This window comes from Cervus canadensis, chromosome 25 (genome assembly GCF_019320065.1).
Source record: "Cervus canadensis isolate Bull #8, Minnesota chromosome 25, ASM1932006v1, whole genome shotgun sequence".
NCBI classification, from domain to species: Eukaryota; Metazoa; Chordata; class Mammalia; order Artiodactyla; family Cervidae; genus Cervus; species Cervus canadensis.
In genome coordinates, this window is record NC_057410.1 from 32,332,699 (window position 1) to 32,350,315 (window position 17,617).

The 17,617-nt window shown below is 37.2% G+C and overlaps 1 protein-coding gene across 2 annotated transcripts in view; it reads right to left on the bottom strand.

Moving 5' to 3' along the window:
- Nucleotides 1-3,111: 3,111 nt before the first annotated feature.
- Nucleotides 3,112-17,617, bottom strand: part of MRPL42 (mitochondrial ribosomal protein L42) — a 28,056-nt gene continuing 13,550 nt past the window's right edge. For both annotated transcript variants that reach the window (XM_043447414.1, XM_043447415.1), the window contains exons 5-6: nucleotides 16,250-16,413; nucleotides 3,112-3,287 (exon numbers count right to left, since the gene is read on the bottom strand). In XM_043447414.1, the coding sequence (XP_043303349.1) occupies nucleotides 3,242-3,287; nucleotides 16,250-16,413 (210 nt within the window). In that variant the 3' untranslated portion in view covers nucleotides 3,112-3,241. The remainder of the gene's footprint in view (nucleotides 3,288-16,249; nucleotides 16,414-17,617) is intronic.

The window sequence follows — 17,617 nt, forward strand, 5'->3', positions numbered from 1 at the left end:
AGGGGTACAATAAATGACTAGATCAACAGAATGAATAATGGCTTTACTTAATTTCAGTGCCGTCACTTATTCTACTTATCATTCTTACCTACAGAATACCCAAATAGTATCTGCTAAATTAAGTACATTAGTATCTGCTAATTAGATACATTTAGTATCTGCTAAATTAAATACATTAAGTCACTGCCCTTTGGGTGAGGAGTGCTCAAACTGAACCCTATATGAGAGTGCCCTCTGGTGGTTTCACGGACAATGCTTTTTATCAACTTGAAGTATGTTAACAATCCATTCCCTTCTCCAGGGGATCATCCCCACCCAGGGATCGAACCCAGGTCTCCTGCCTTGCAGGTGGACTCTTTACCATCTGAGCCACCAGGGAAGCCCCAACAACAATCCACCTCACCAATGGAAGGAAATATGAGAATGAGGACTGGGTAGCAGTATTTTCATGAAGCTAAATTTATTCCATTTAAAGAATCATCATACCTTATATATTTTTTTAAATTTCTGAAAAAACAAACTAATCTTCCATGAAATGTTAGTGATGGTGGACAATAGGTTACACCTCTGAGGTGGAAAATGGGAGAGGCTGAGTGGAGGTGAAGGTGGTGATGAAATATGTACTTATTCAGCAACTCGTGAAATCCAGAATTCCAGGAACTACAGTGTTAACTACAATGTATGATATTTCCAGTACAAATAAAACTAATTCTCCAAAGCACTCACATGTATATGTGCGCTTTGGACATCTCACAACTGAACGATCTCTACTTAGTAGATCCCAGCATTTAGAAGAAAATTTGTCATTTACTTTAGTTTTTATAATCTTACTACTTTCATAATATGGCATATCTCAATCTTTGTAAAATTTTGGATATAAACCAACCGGAAACAAACTATTTTTGAAGATATATCACCAAATGTAAGTGGTTAATATTTCAGATTATTAAATTCTATTGATTTGTCTTTCCTTTGCTTTTCCCCCCAAATGAGTAACATATTGTTTTATTTCCTTTATACTTTCCTATTATTCCTACATTTTACTGAACACTTGAACCTTCACCTTCCTTTATGAAAAGAACTAGATTAAGCAATAGAATGTGAAATCATTTTTCATATCCAATTTAAAAATATCACAAATACTGCACAAGTTTGAATAAAGTAACTTTCCATCTAAAAGACTCCTCACTTCCTAAGGAGAAAGCACAGAGGCAGCAATGCTGATCATATATAAGCTGGTAGTGATAATCAACAGAATAGACTATTAATATCCTTATAAGAGGAACCAGAGACCAAATCGCAGAGAAATCAAATTGCCAACATCCATGGGATCATAAAAAAGCAAGAGAGTTTCAGAAAAACATCTACTTCTGCTTTATTGACTATGCCAAAGCCTTTTTGTGGATCACAACAAACTGTGGAAAATTCTTCGAGAGGGGAATACCAGACCACCTTACCTAACCTCCTGAGAAATCTGTATACAGGTCAACAATCAACAGGTAAAACTGGACATGGAACAACAAACTGGTTCCAATCAGGAAAGGAGAACATCAAGGCTGTGTATTGTCACCCTGCTTATTTAGCTTATATGCAGAGTACATCTTGTGAAATGCCAGGCTGGATGAAGCACAAGCTGGAATCAAGATAGCTGGGAGAAATATCAATGACCTCAGACACGCAAATGACACCACCCTTATGACAGAAAGCGAAGAACTAAAGAGCCTCCTAATGAAAATGAAAGAGGAGAGTGAAAAAGTTGGTTTAAAACTGAACATTCAAAAAACTAAGATCATGGCATCCAGTCCCATCACTTCATGGCAAGTAGATGGGCAAACAATGGAAACAGTGATAGACTTTTATTTTTTTGGGCTCCAAAATCACTGCAGATGGTGACTGCAGCCATGAAACTGACAGACACTTACTCCTTGGAAGAAAAACTATGACCAACCTAGATGGCATATTAAAAAGCAGAGACATTACTTTGCCAACAAAGGTCCACCTAATCAAAGCTATGGTTTTTCCAGTGGTCATGTATGGATATGAGAGTTGAACTATCAAGAAAGCTGAGCACCGAAGAATTGATGCTTTTGAACTGTGGTGTTGGAGAAGACTCTTCAGAGTCCCTTGAACTGCAAGGAGATCCAACCAGTGAATCCTAAAGGAAATCAGTCCTGAATATTCATTGGAAGGACTGAAACTGAAGCTGAAGCTCCAATACTTCAACCATGTGATGCAAAGAATTGACTCACTGGAAAAGATCCTGATGCTGGGAAAGATTGAAGGCAGGAGAAGGGGACGACAGTGGATGAGATGGTTGGATGGCATCACCGACTCAATGGACATGAGTTTGAGAAAGCTCCAGGAGTTGGTGACAGACAGGGAAGCCTGCGTGCTGCAGTCCATGGGGTTCCAAAGAGTCGGACACAACTGGGTGACTGAACAGAACTGATTCTTATAACACCAGTTAAGTTTAGTAATATTCATGTTTTAATCAGAGTTGCATGTGTTCTAAAGTAAGCAGAATTTTTAAGACAGCCAGAAAAAAATGTCAAAATGAATAATATATTCTTTCTAGGAAAGTAAAAATTCTTGGCTGAAAGAAAACACCTCTTGTCATAGTGATGCATTGTTAAAAAGCTCTGGAGCCTGACAGGGTGGATCCTGGCTCTGCCACTTGCTAGGTAGGCAGAGTTCAAGTCACTTAGTCTTATCTGTAAAATGGGGAAGATGCTGTTTCTTCAGAGGACTATTTTGAGAATTTAATAATATTGTAAACAAAGGACCCAGCAGATAGGAGAAACTGATTAAAATGTAACTAATTATTCCCTAGAGCCACAAGAAAGGAAACATTATAACATTTTTTCTGTGCGAACAGCATGAGTTTCTTTGCAAAAGCAATTTAAAAATCTTCAGAAGAACCATGCATATTTTTATTAATCATATTTATACTACTAACAGTATTTGGTTGATAAAAGTACTTAAGCATACTAGGCACATAAAAATAAATACGAGACTTAAATAACTCAACAGGAAAATACTATAAAGTAGGCTTTTTAAAATTCAGATTGTCAAATTCAGAATTACTTACTATATATAAAGAAATACACATTCTAATATATGAAAAGATGTTTTATTATTATTTTACTACATAACATATTAGTAAATACACCCAATTGTATCTTCTCAAAAGGCAAATGAGATCCAGGGTAACACTCCTCTTTGATTCCTAAAAACATCAATATCATCTGTCTTTTGGAGGATTCAGTTTCCTACGACGTCTATGATACCTTGAAAGGAAGAAAACATTTAAGATAAGATTATTTTAATAAAAGTTAGCTGTTCCTGATAGAAATATCAAATTTGTATAAGCTTGGTGTTTACTGGCACTCAAAAAAAAAGAATCAATTAAACATAATACATACATATACCTCAAATAGATATTTCTTAATAATAAGCCACATTTCCCTGCTGTGAAAATTTTCTATTAATTAAGCATTTGGAAAGTCTTTTTTCACATCTTGAGGTAGTTTCAATATGGTAATCTAGATGACTGTTCCTTAACTTAAATCTAATGATTGTCTTTGGAGCAAAGGAACACCATATTGTGAATATGAAGAATACACTCTATTGAAGTTTTATTTAAAAGGGGATGATCAGCTCTAAATGGAAGACTCTTAAGCTTCAAAATCATGTTTTAATAAACAATAGAAAAAAAATAAAATAAACAATAGAATATAATTAGTAGTATGTATATGGAAAATGTGCAGTATCACAAAAAATGGAAGAATACAAATTTAAAGTGAGCAATCTTTTCCCTTGTTTTTGCAATCACAAATAATTTTTAAATTATAATGCACAATGCAACTAGAGGTATGGTGAAATAAGCAATATCACACCCAACTGCTTAAAGTATGCATCAGTATAACATTTGAAAACCAGTGTGGCACTATCAAAATTTTTTTTATTAATCATAACTTTTGGTCTAATAATTCCTCTCTGGAAATCTATCCTAAAGCAAATCTTAATATGAAAATATTAAATATATAATATTAAATATTAAAGGGGGAAGGGATGATACAGGATTCAAATTTATATATACAGTATGATTAAAACCATGTAAAAATAGGCAAAACTATTAAAACTTATGTATAGAAAGAGAGAAATAAAATGCACTGTTACCAGTGACTGAAGTGTTTTCACCATGGAGAACTCTATTTTCTTTTTTCAATTTCTCTTTTCAATTCTTTTTTCAATAAAGAATTCTATTTATTGAGTCAAGAAAATTTCTGCGCAGAGTACATGAGCTCTCAGTGATGAGTTCTCTTCAAAAACTCCCTTAAGGCGAGACTGTGGCAAATTGATCTGAGCTAATTTTTAACTTTTTTGCTAGTGTGGAAATTCACTGTAAAGATATCTATACCATAAGTGACAAGGCATGTATCTTATGTCCTTCAGTTGTGATTAAGATGATCTCAAGTATTTTTTGCTTATCTTAAAGGTTTCATACAGGCAACTTTCCTATATACTGCTTTTTGATAAACTGCAAAATATAGAAATTAAGTTAAATAAATGAAGCACATCTATATGTCCTAACATGGGATACTAAGTTGCAGGGTAACATATAGCACATTATCACTTACCTAAACACGTCTACATATATTTATATTGGCATTGAAAGATTATCATTTTCTTAAGGGCTCCAGTTATGTGCCATATAATCAAGGTTTTACTAGCACAACTGTATTCCTGAAAGATGTTCTGTAAAGGCTAAGAGACACAGAATAGAGCTTTGGGAAGTTACAAACTTCCTGAAATTATTTATTAAAATTTTGAACATGTATTTATTTTCCGGGGAAGTGGATTAATAGGTTTCATTGGATTCTCAATGAAGTCTGTGGTTCTAAAAATCTAAGCACTGTCCTACACAAATGTGATTCAGCTTACAATGCTCAAACACTTTCACTACTCAAGATGCTTAAGGCCCAAAAACACTTGGAGATCTTGATAGCCCTGAACCTAACAAAGTCAAATTCTAAAATATGATCAATAAATGTCAAATAGCATTTACAGACTTTTTATCATGCATGAATGTCAACACTTGGAAGCAAACACCTGAATTTTAAGATGCCCTTATGACTTATCCAAACTGGGATCATTTAAAGAATAAAAACCTGTTCTATTAATAATTAACAAAACAGTTAAACTGAGACAGTTCCTGGCAAGGCAAAACATATTGTTACCCCTCTTAAATTATACAATGACTCAGTGATATCTGAAAGATTTGTCCACAGCTCTTAGAGTCCAGGATAGAACTTCACCCCCTGATTCACAATACAGCTGGATGTTCAATGTTTCCTACCGATGTTGTGAGTTAATTTTTGTTGCCTCCATGGGAAAATATTCAAGTCGCTCTTTAAAGAGGTATTGCTACTCAAATATTTATAGAATATTGCTTTATATTTCAGAAATATAGAATCATGTTCCATATACTTCTTACTTTCAATCCAGACTTCTTTCAATCCTTCCATCCCTTTTTTCAACATAACTGTACATTTGGTGGAATTATGTTACCTATTTTCTTTTTTAAGAGATATTATGAAAATCAGAATCATTCAACGAATGAATCTTATTCATTCATTTTTAAATATGTGGAGCATCTACTACATAGCAGGCATCATCTTTAGGTGTTAAAGTTTCTGTGGTACACAAAACATGACAAAATCCCCACCCTCATGAAGCTTACATTCCAGTGTATTAGACGGAAAAATAAGATAAACAAGTTGGCCAAAGAAGGCTTCAGTGATAAAAACTCCAAAGAAGAGGTGATCGAATTCCAGCTGAGCTATTCCAAATCCTAAAAGATGATGCTGTTAAAGTTTTGCATTCAATATGCTAACAAATTTGGAAAACTCAGCAGTGGCCACAGGACTGGAAAAGGTCAGTTTTTCAAATCCCAAAGAAGGGCAATGCCTAAGAATGTTCAAACTACCATACAATTGCACTCATTTCACATGCTAGCAAGGTAATGCTCAAAATCCTTCAAGCTAGTCTTCAACAGTATGTGAACTGAGAACTTTCAGATTTACAAGGTAGATTTAGAAAAGGCAGAGGAACCAAAGGTCAAACTGTCAACATCCACTGGATCATAGTAAAAGCAAGAGAATTCCAGAAAAACTACTCCTGCTTCATTGACTACGCTAAAGCTTTTGACTGTGTGGATCACAAAAAACTGTGGAAAATTCTTGAAGAGATGGTCCAGACCACCTTATCTGCCTCCTGTGAAACCTATATGCAGGTCAAGAAGCAAGGGTTAGAACCAGACAGGGAACAATGAACTGGTTCAAAACTGGGAAAGGAGTACATCAAGGCTGTATATTGTCACCCTGCTTATTTAACTTATATGCAGAGTACATCATGCAAAATGCCAGGATGGATGAATCACAACCTGGAATCAAGATTGCAATAACCTTAGATATGCAGATGACACCACCCTTATGGCAGAAAGTGAAGAACTAAAGAGCCTCCTGATGAACACGAAAGAAGAGTGAAAAAGACGGCTTAAAACTCAACACTCAAAACACAAAGATCATGGCCTTTGGTCGCATCACTTCAGGGCAAATAGATGGGAAAACAATGGAAACACTGACTATTTTCTTGGACTCCGAAATCACTGTGGACAGTGACTGCAACCATGAAAATTAAAAGATGCTTGCTCCTTGGAAGAAAAGCTATGACAAACCTAGATGGCGTATTAAAGAGCAGAGACATTACTTTATCAACAAAGGTCTGTATAGCCAAAGCTACGGTTTTCCCAGTAATCACACATGGATGTGAGAGTTGAACTAAAAAGAAGGCTGAGGACTGAAGAACTGATGCTTTCGAACTGTGGTGCTGGGAAGACTCTTGAGAGTCCCTTGGACTGCAAGGAGATCAAACAAATCAATCTTAAAGGAAATCAACCCTGAATTGGAAGGACTGACGGTGAAGCTAAAACTCAAGCTCCAGTACTTTGGCCACCTGATGTGAAAGGCCAGCTCATTGGAAAAGACTTGATGCTGGAAAAGACAGAGGGCAGGAGGAGAAGGGGATGACAGAGAACGAGATGGCTGGAAGGCATCACCAGCTCAATGGACATGAGTTTGAGCAAGCTCGGAGAGATGGTGAAGGACAGGGAAGCCTGATGTGCTACAGTCCATGGGGTTGCAAAGAGTCAGACACAACTGAGTGACTGAACAACAACAATAATGGGTCTGAGGTGGAAGGAAGGGCATGTTGAAGGAACAGCAAAGAGGTCATGAGGTTGGAACAGCCTGAAGATGGAAGAGAACAATTGGAAATGAGAATAGAAAGGTAATAGAGGATCAGATCACGTAAATTCCTGTAGATAATAGGTAAGGCCTATAGTTTTCTCTGAGTGAGATGGAAAGCTGTTGGAGGTTTTTCAACAGAAAAATTATAACTAACATAATTCTGGCTGTGTGCTCAGAACAAACTGCAGGAAAGCAAAGGCTCAAGTAAGGAGACCAGTTAGAAAGCTTCTTCTATGAACCAGGCAAACGATGGTGGCACAGACGGGATGATGGCAGAGGGAAGGGTGATAAATGGTCAAATTGATACATTTTGGAGACAGAGGCAACAGGATCTGCTGACAGACCAGATGCTGGGGGTGACAAATAGAAAAGTTAAGAATGGCACCAAGATTTCTGGCCCAAACAGCTAGAAGAATGGAACTGGCATTAACTGAGACAGGGAAAACTGTAGGAGAAGCTGGTTTGTGAGAGACACATTAAGTTAAGGATGTCCATTAGACATGTCAAGTAGGTACCTGGAAATACAGGTCTGGAGGTCAAGGGACAGGAAGAGAGAAATTTGGGAGCCAATGTAGACGGTATTTAAACCCATAAGATTGGATGCGATCACTGTCTTAGGGAATGGACAGAAAAGATGAGAGAACCAAGGACTGATCGATCCTTGGGGAACTCCAAAATTTAGACATAAGGGAAATGAAAAGGAATCAGCAAGAGAAACCAAGATATTAATAGTATATGAACTCTGGATGTGTAAAAAATGTAAAAAGAGTTTTAGCAAACTTATTAAGGTTGAATTAACGAGAAAAATAACAGAAAACTCAAATAGAACCACTAGGAATGCTGCAATATTGCTAAAATGATGTGTTCTGCAAAGAACCATAATGGAAGGAATGCTCCACTTTTATTTTTTTCTCGCCAACTGAGGAAGACTGAAGACAGGAAGAAGAGCTTGGACATAGATGCTGGCAACTTAGGGCACTGATATGTCCTGCTTCCTGAGTACTGGTGACATTAAAGGCCAACAGGAGACACCTCAGGGGCTGTAGAGAAGAGCAAAGTGACTCACAATCAGGTCCTCAACACCTGTATACAGAGGAGCTATCTAATGCAAACTACTATAGGGAGTACAAAGAAATTGATTTATAGAAGGAGTACCTTTCACAGAATATATTCAAAGTCCCATTACATCAGGTAATGTAGTGATTTAGCCAGCGTAATTGGTTTTCATCACCTATAATATTAGTAAATAGGAAGTAGCAGAAACCTCATGGTTACATATGCTATATTTTAAAAAAATCAATCTTTGCACAACTGCATATAAAAATAGGCAAAAGGTAGAAGGGAGGGAACCAAAAGTTCAATTTAATCCCAAACCCAGGGCCCTGAATTTCCTCATCACTCATTCTCACCCTGAAAATTCAAACAGTTCTATACCCAGTCTCAGTATAAAGCCCAAATCTAAGATGACTCCTTGAACTGCCATGTTAAAGTAAATAAGATCATCGGGATTAGGAAACAGTAATATCCAGTTCATAAATTTAGTGGTAACAATTCTAACAGTGGATTTCCATATGTGAGATAACCTAACCTCCAGTGTTTATTACCTATTGGACTATTTCAGCATCAATTCTGTACAGCATACTACCTATGCTTCCAGTCCACCCCACTGTGGGTGAGGTCAATAATTAAAGGCAGGTAGGTTCAGGATTGAATGAGGTAGGCAACAACCCAGGATCATAAAGCCTTTGCTGACCTTGATTCAGAATCTGATAATAAAGAACATCTTAATGCACAGGTGACCTACCTAGATAAAATGGAAATTAAATAAATCCTCATGACTTAACAGCTCAACTCTGAAAATAAAACTTGCAAGAATCACAGGGAAATTTACCAATGGACCAACCCAAAGACCACCATAAAGTACAGCTTCAAAGAAAAACAACACCTTCAAGAAACTGGAAAGATAATTAGGTAAGATAATATCCCATAAGACAGTGACTTAGTACATACACATTGTATTAAAGATACTGTATTAGAGGTCTTCCAGGAAACTACAAAACAGAAGTTGCATTCCTGATGAAGACAGAACGACAGCAAAAGAGAAAACCAAAAAATTACCCACAAATATAACGTTAATGGGTATCTAATAAATTATAGTTAAAATAATTTAGAGGTGGTAGCTATTCAAAGTGACTATAATCAAATTTCATGAAAAAAGCAGACTAGAGCAAATGGCAGAAGAAGAGTGCAAGTACTGAAAATCAAAAGAAAAAGCACTTAGGATGGCTTGATACTAAAATCAGAAGTCAGACTGGATAAAAAAACAAAATACAACTATATTTCATTTAAAAAGCCCACTTTTGGGGACTTCTCTGGTGATCCCATGGTTAAGTTCATGCTTCTGATTCACCAGTTCAATCCCTGATCGGGGAATTAAGATTGTATATGCCGCACTTGGCATAGACAAAAAAAAAAAAAAAAAAATCCTTCAAACTTTATAAAAAATTTTGCACAGCAAACAGAACTATAAACAAAATGAATAGACAAACCACAGAATGGGAGAAAATATTTGAAAACAATGCAACTAACAAAGGATTCATCTCCAAAATATCCAGACAGTTTATGCTGCTCAGTATCAAAAGAATAAACAACCCAATCAGTAAATGGGCAGGGACTTCTCTGGTGGTCCACTGGGTTAAAACTCCATGCTCCCAATACAAGGGGTAAGGTTCCATTCCTGGTTGGGGAACTAAGATCTGGCATGCCTCATGGTGCAGCCAAAAAAGGAAGAAAAAAAAAGGTGGGCAGAAAATCTAAACAGACATTTCTCCAAAGACAGACAGACAGCCAAAAAGCAAACGAAAAGAAGCTCAACATCACTAATTATTAGAGAAATGCAAATCAAAACTACAAGGGGGACTTACCCAATGGTCCAATGGCTAAGAATCCACCTTCGAATGCAAGGGACACGGGTTTGATCCCTGGTCGGGGAGAGGAGCACCTAAGCCTGTGCTCCACAATAAGAGAAGCCTATGCAATTCAACTAAAGAAAGTCTTCAAACCACAACAAAAAGCCCACATGCCACAACAAAGACCCAGTGTAGTCAAAGTATTAAAAAATTAATAAATTAAAAACAAACAAAAAACTACAATGAGGCACCACGTCACACCAGTCAGAATGGCCACTACCAAAAAGTCTGCAAACAATAAATGCTGGAGAGGGTATGAAGAAAAGGAAACTCTCCTACACTGTTGGTGGGAAGGTAAATTGGTACAACCATTATGGAGAACAGTATGAACGTTCCTTTAAAAACTAAAAACAAAACTACCATATGATCCAGCAATCCTACTCCTGAGTATATATTCAGGGAAAACCATAATTCAACAAGATGCATGCGTCCCAATGTTCACTGCAGTATAGTTATAACAGCCAGGACACAGAAGCAACCTAAATGTCCATCAACAGAGGAACAGATAAAGATGTGGTACATATATATAATACAATGGGATTTTACTCAGCAATAAAAAAGAATGAAATAATGCCATTTGCAGCAACATGAATGGACCAAGAGATTACCATGCTAAGTGAAGTCAGTCAGACAGAGAAAGATAAGTATCACATGGTATCACTTACATGTGGAATCTAAGAACAACAAAATGATACAAATGAACTAATTTACAAAACAGACTCACAGATCTTGAGAACAAACTCTGGGTTACCAAAGGAGAAAGGTGGAGGGAAATGATAAATGAGAAGGCCGAGTCTGACACATACACACTTCTATATATAGAATAGATAACTAACAAGGACCTCTTGTAGAGCACAGGAAGCCCTGCTCAGCATTTTGTAATGACCCGCACAGGGGAAGGACCTGACAGAGAAAGGAGAGACACACACACACACACACACACACACACACAACGTCACCCTGTGTACACACACACACACACACAACGTCACCCTGCTGTACACACATACACACTTCTATATATAAAATAGATAACTAACAAGGACCTCTTGTAGAGCACAGGAAGCCCTGCTCAGCATTTTGTAATGACCCGCACAGAAATGAGACACACACACACACACACGTCACCCTGCTGTACACCGGAAATGGGCACTGTAAGTCAACTACACCCCAATAAAAACTTTTAAAGTTTAAACATAAACAGGACTCCCCTCGTGATGCAGTGGATAGGAATCCTCCTGCTAATGCAGGGGCCACAGGTTTGATCCCTGATCCAGGGAGATCCCACATACCACGGAGCAACTAAGTCCATGCTCACAGTGACTGAGCCTGTGCTCTGGAGTCCGGCAGCTGCAACTACTGAGCCCACGTGCCACAACCACTGAAGCCCGCGTGCTCCAGAGCCAGTGCTCTGCAACAAGAGGAACTGACGCAATGAGAAGCCTGTGCACCACAACCAGAGAGTCACCTCCACTTGCCACAGCTAGAGACAAGCCCGGGCAGTGTTGAAGACCCAGCACGGCCAAAAATACATTTTAAAAATAAAATGGCCAAAAAACTGGAAAGAACCCAAAATGTCCAACTGGTTAACAGATAAACAAACTGTGGTCTATCCATACAAGGAAATACTACTCAGAAATAAAAAAGAACAAATTATTGGTATACAAAATAATATACAAAATATACAAAAAGCACTGTACTTAGTGAAATAAGTCAGAAACGAAAGGTTATGTACTGTATAATCCCATTTACATGAAATCCTGGAAAGTATTAAAAAGCAGACAAGTAATTGCCAAGGGTGAGGATTATAGGGAGGGATCAGACTGCAAAAAGGCATGGGAGAACTTCCTGGAGTTATGAAAACAGTCTATATTATGATTGTGGTAGTGGTTATGAAACAAAGCAGGACCTTATGGCCCTTGACCGCCCTCCTCACATATCCTCAGCTTGCTTTTTGTCTGTGGAAAAACTTTAGCCAACAAATAAGTTTAATCAGAGAAGTGAGAAAATGTGGAAACAAAGGAAAACAGTCCAACAATACTAAATAACAACAGTTGTAATAATAACAATAGAATAACAATAATAATGATATGCCAAATATTATACTTAGCATGTACAACATGTAATAACTACACAAGACAGTTGTATAATTGTTATCCAAAATGGGTGTCCAGCTACTTGCATCTCAAAATCTAGTAAGGAGGCAATGTTGGTGGAAAGGAAAGTTTGCTTTATTTTGGAGACTGGCTCCCAGGGAGAGTAGGTACTGCTGTCGGTCCAAAGGCTGACTCCCCGACTGAGAGTTGGTGGGCAAGAGCTTTTATAGACAGAGGGAGGGGGCTTCATGCAGATAACAGTACAGTCAGCTCTGACAGTTATCTTGAAATTGGTCACTGGTGGTCTGATCAGCATCATCTTGACTGTTTTAAGTACGACCCTTTGCGACCCTATACAACCCTGTGGATTGTAGTCCATCAGGCTGCTCTGTCCAAGGGATTCTCCAGGCGAGAATGCTAGAGTGGATTGCCATTCGCTTCTCCAGGGGATCTTCCCCACCCAGAAACCCAACTCTTGTCTCTTACCATCTACAGGCAGGTAGGTTCTTTACCACTAGCAGCATACATTTGTTACAATGTATACATTTACATACTTAAACTGGTGACTATTTCACTTAAAACATTTGTCAAAAATCATGAAGTTGTAAACTTAAAACTGGTAAACTTGAAGTATGTAAACTACACCTCAAAAGAGCCTATTTAAGAAAAGATGCTTCAGGGAGTTCTCTGGTGGTCTAGTCGTCAGATTTGGTGCTTTCACTGCCCTGGCCTGGATTCAGTCCCTAGTCAGGGAACTGAGATCCTACAAGCTGCGTGGCATAGTCAAAAAAAGAGAAAGATGCTTCAAAAGGAATAAAAGAAAAACTGTGAGTAGGAGACAGACAATATTAATTAATTATCATTATCACACTACTACTGTACATATACTGTATGCCAGGTGTTTGATTATATTTCATCTCAAAACCACCAAGCAAATTAGGCATTATTATTTCTATTTTCTTCAATAGATAACAAGACTGAATAACTAGCTAGTAAGTAGCAGAGACAAGATGATTTAAGTCAGTCCAGCCTCTTTAACACAGTTATACTCTCAGAAACGGTTCTACTTTATTTGAGTTCAAAAAGCACAGAACTGAGTATAATATGAGGTAGGGTTATTCATATAGGGAGAGTTTAACAGTGTTCATCTAAGGGGAATATAGCATTAGTAGGTATAAAAAAGATTTTTATTTTATCGTTTTAATACTTCTGAATTGCTTTAAAATATTTTAAAAACAAGTATTTTATACCTTTCAATAACTTATTTAAAAAGATGTTATATAGCCCCAAGTAGTAAATTCATAATGGGTCCCATTCTTTTAACTGTTATAACTTTAAAACTGTGAAATATTTAGTAAAATATCCTTGTATATCCCGCCTGATATTAAAGAAATGTTCTCTAACATCTAGAAACCAACACTTGAAAATGGCTCCCATTAATCCAAACTATCTCTCTCTCTATATATATATATAAATCTTTGTTAAGTAGCAGTAATCACACATTAAAATTGTGAAAGATGATGCATCACGACAACCATGCCTACAGGTAAAACTTTTCTTTGTACACACAAGCTAGCATCTGGGGTTTTTCTGTTGAACTCTTTATTAGGAGAGATCCTGGGATAATCAACTGCATCTAATTAAAGTCTTCTTAGAACTGAAAGTGCCTAGTAATCCTGAAGGGAGAAGATACACCAGGAGATTAAATTAATTAGCAGTTAAAGCTAATTAGCAGTAATAAGATTACACATAGGTGGGATACTACACAGAAAAGTCTGAAGATTACACGTTTGGTTTTAAGACTCCCTAATGGTCTTCTTGCCTTCAGTCTTTCCTCTTCAAATTACAAATACAACACAGAACTTTTGTAACTTCAGCAATTTGGTTATGAACAAAAGATCCCAAGAAAACTGCAGCAATATGAAACATGCAGGAAACAAGTACTGAAAGCCATTATAAAAAAATTTTAAGGTGGGGCTTGAACTAAAATATCTCGATGATGGGAAAGAAATAAAAGATAAACATGAGCAATGGTACGAATCATAGAAAGAAATCTTAGAATACAGCAGTGACTGAGATATGGGGCTATACAAAAGGCTTGCTAACCTGTTTTCCTATAATGTAAGTTACAAAAAGGGAAAAATATAGACTGCATGTATAAACTAAGTGGGTACTGGATAAGAAAGAAAAAACAAGAAAGGGGACATAAAATAGGTGAAGGAATTGAAAGACACTTTGGAGAAGACTCTTGAGAGTCCCTTGGACTGCAAGGAGATCCAACCAGTCCATCCTAAAGGAGATCAGTCCTGGGTGTTCATTGGAAGGACTGATGCCGAAGCTGAAACTCCAGTACTTTGGCCACCTCATGCGAAGAGTTGAGTTACTGGAAAAGACCCTGATGCTGGGAGGGGCTGGGGGCAGGAGGAGAAGAGGATGACAGAGGATGAGATGGCTGGATGGCATCACTGACTCGATGGGCCTGAGTTTGAGTAAACTCCGGGAGTTGGTGATGGACAGGGAGGCCTGGCGTGCTGCGATTCATGGAGTCGCAAAGAGTCAGACACGACTGAGCGACTGAACTGAACTGATGGTATCCAAGAGATAAATGGATAGAGAAGATGTAATATATTTCTTTGCTACACACAGCAGCTTGTGGGATCTCAGTTCCCAATCAGGGACTGAATCCATGTCCTCGGCAGTGAAAGCACGGAGTCCTAACCACTGGACCACCAGGAAATTTCCAGTATTACGTTTAGTTAAATAAGTCAGACAGAGAAAAGACAAATATACCATGTTATCACCTATATGTGGAATCTAAAAAATAAAACAAATGTATATAACAAAATGGGCTTCCCGGATGGTGCTAGTGGTAAAGAACCCAGCTGCCAATGCAGGAGACATAAGAGATGCAGGTTTGATCCCTGGGTCAGGAAGATCCCCTGGAGGAGGGCATGGCAACCCACTCCAGTATTCTTGCCTGGAGAATCCCCTGGAGGACAGAGGAGCCTGGCAGGCTACAGTCCATGGGGTTGCAAAGAGTTGGACACGACAAGCGACTTAGCATGCACACATATATAACAAAACAGAAACTGACTCACATAGAGAAGAAACTAGTGATAACCAATGGGGAGAAGGGAGAGACGCAAGGTAGGGGTGTGAAATTAAGAAACACAAATTACCATGTATAAAATAAAGAAGCAACAAAGATATATTGCAGAGCACAGGAAAATATAGCTATTATTTTGTATTAACTTTAAATGGGGTAAAACCTATAAAAATACTGAATCACTACTTTGAGGTACGCCTCAAACTAATATAACCTTGTAGGCCAACTATGCTTCAATAAATTAAAAACAAATATTGTTTTACCTTAAAATAAAAAAGATACTACTGTGGCAAAAAAAAAAAAAACAACACAGATTTTTTTCCCTTGGAAACTAATGCAGAAATATCATTTTATTATAGAAACATTATTAAGGGAGAGAAAGGCTTTTCTGAGTGGAAAAGAAGAGCTGTGCTTTGTTATAATGAATTTAAAACTTTGTACAGATATCTAGTTAGAAATATTCTAAGGACAACAAATAAAAACAATACTTTAAATGACTATATCACAAAACAGAAAAAATTTTAAGAACCCCTGCATGATTCCCTGAAAGCTTTGATTAAACTCTCCCACTAAAATAAAGGAAGAGAAGAAGTACACTTTTATTTCAGCTACACTTTATGTAGATTTAAAAGCACAATTCAGTAGGTGAACATACTGGGTGTTAACTCCTTCAGGCAAAGTACAACCTCAGAAGGCTGTTAACAGAAAGAAAGTTGTGTTATTTCTTTAGTGTTCAGTGAGAGATGAAGAAGAAAAGAAAACACTTACTGTCCACGAGGATACCAACGGTGCTTAGTAGTAAAGAACATTTTACTGAGTTGTTCTATCATGGGTCCTTGCTCTAAGTGTTCACTTTTTTCTTCTAATCTGCTTTTCAGTACTAGATCATGTGTTTCTTCATTGTTATGCACTGGATCTGGCCGAGGGATAGGCTACAAAATAAACAGCAGTGAACATCAACATGTAGGAATGTTAGCCAGCATCTGATTGAGTTGACGGTAAAATAACTACCACCACAGTACTTCAAGGTGGGTAGATAAGTCACCAAAATGGTTTCACTGAGTTGCACTATCCGTTAGCAAATCAGAATTTATTTTTGGCTGCACCAGGCATGGCATGTAGGATCTTAGCTCCTCAACTCGGGATTGAAGCTGTGCCCTCTGCAGTGGAAGCACAGAGCCCTAACCACTGGACCATCAGGGAAGTCCCCAGAAATATTTTTCTTCTCATATGAAGTTCTGGGTTTCCTTTCCAATAATAAAGTTATTATTTAAATTTATCTTCTCCCAATAATAAAGTACTTATTACTTTAGTCTCTATTTCTCAAAACTATAAATTGTGCCCACTTTTTAACTTAAAAGTTTATAGTCAGGACTTCCCTGATGGTCCAGTGGTTAAAACTCGATGTTTCCACTGCAAGGGACTCGAGTTTGATCCCTGGTCAGGGAGCTGAGATCCCACATATCACATGGCTCAGGCAAAAAAACAAAAAAAACCAAAAATTACAGTGCCCACAGTCTCTAACATTAAAGTGAGATACAATGGAAAACCTTTAATTGAAAATGACATTTCTTATATCCAAAAGAAACAGGAAAAATTTTCAATATTTTCATTTTAGGTGACTGCACTGGCATTAAATGATGCTTTATGATAATTTGAGTAGTTTTTTCCCCCAAAGACGATAATTACTAAAAAAAAAAAATCTCATTTCTTCCCAACACTAGTAAGATAGCATATGTCCATCAGCAACAGTGGCTGACTAAAGCTCTTAAAAATCAGTGCCTTGGAAAGTCAGCTTACCTATATTTTAAATATTAAGTGATATGACATGTTAACACAAGATTGTAACATTAGTTTTATTAAAAAATATAACATATACAAAATAAAATATATGTATGTTATATATATATATATATATATAACATATATAAGACATAAATATATTTATATGTAACATATATAAAAGACGCTTGCTCCTTGGAAGAAAAGCCATGACCAACCTAGTCAGTATATTGAAAAGCAGAGGCATTGCTTTGCTGACAAAGGTCCATCTAGTCAAAGCTATGGTTTTTCCAGCAGTCAGGTATGGATGTGAGAGTTGGACTATAAAGAAAGCTGAGCGCTGAAGAATTGATG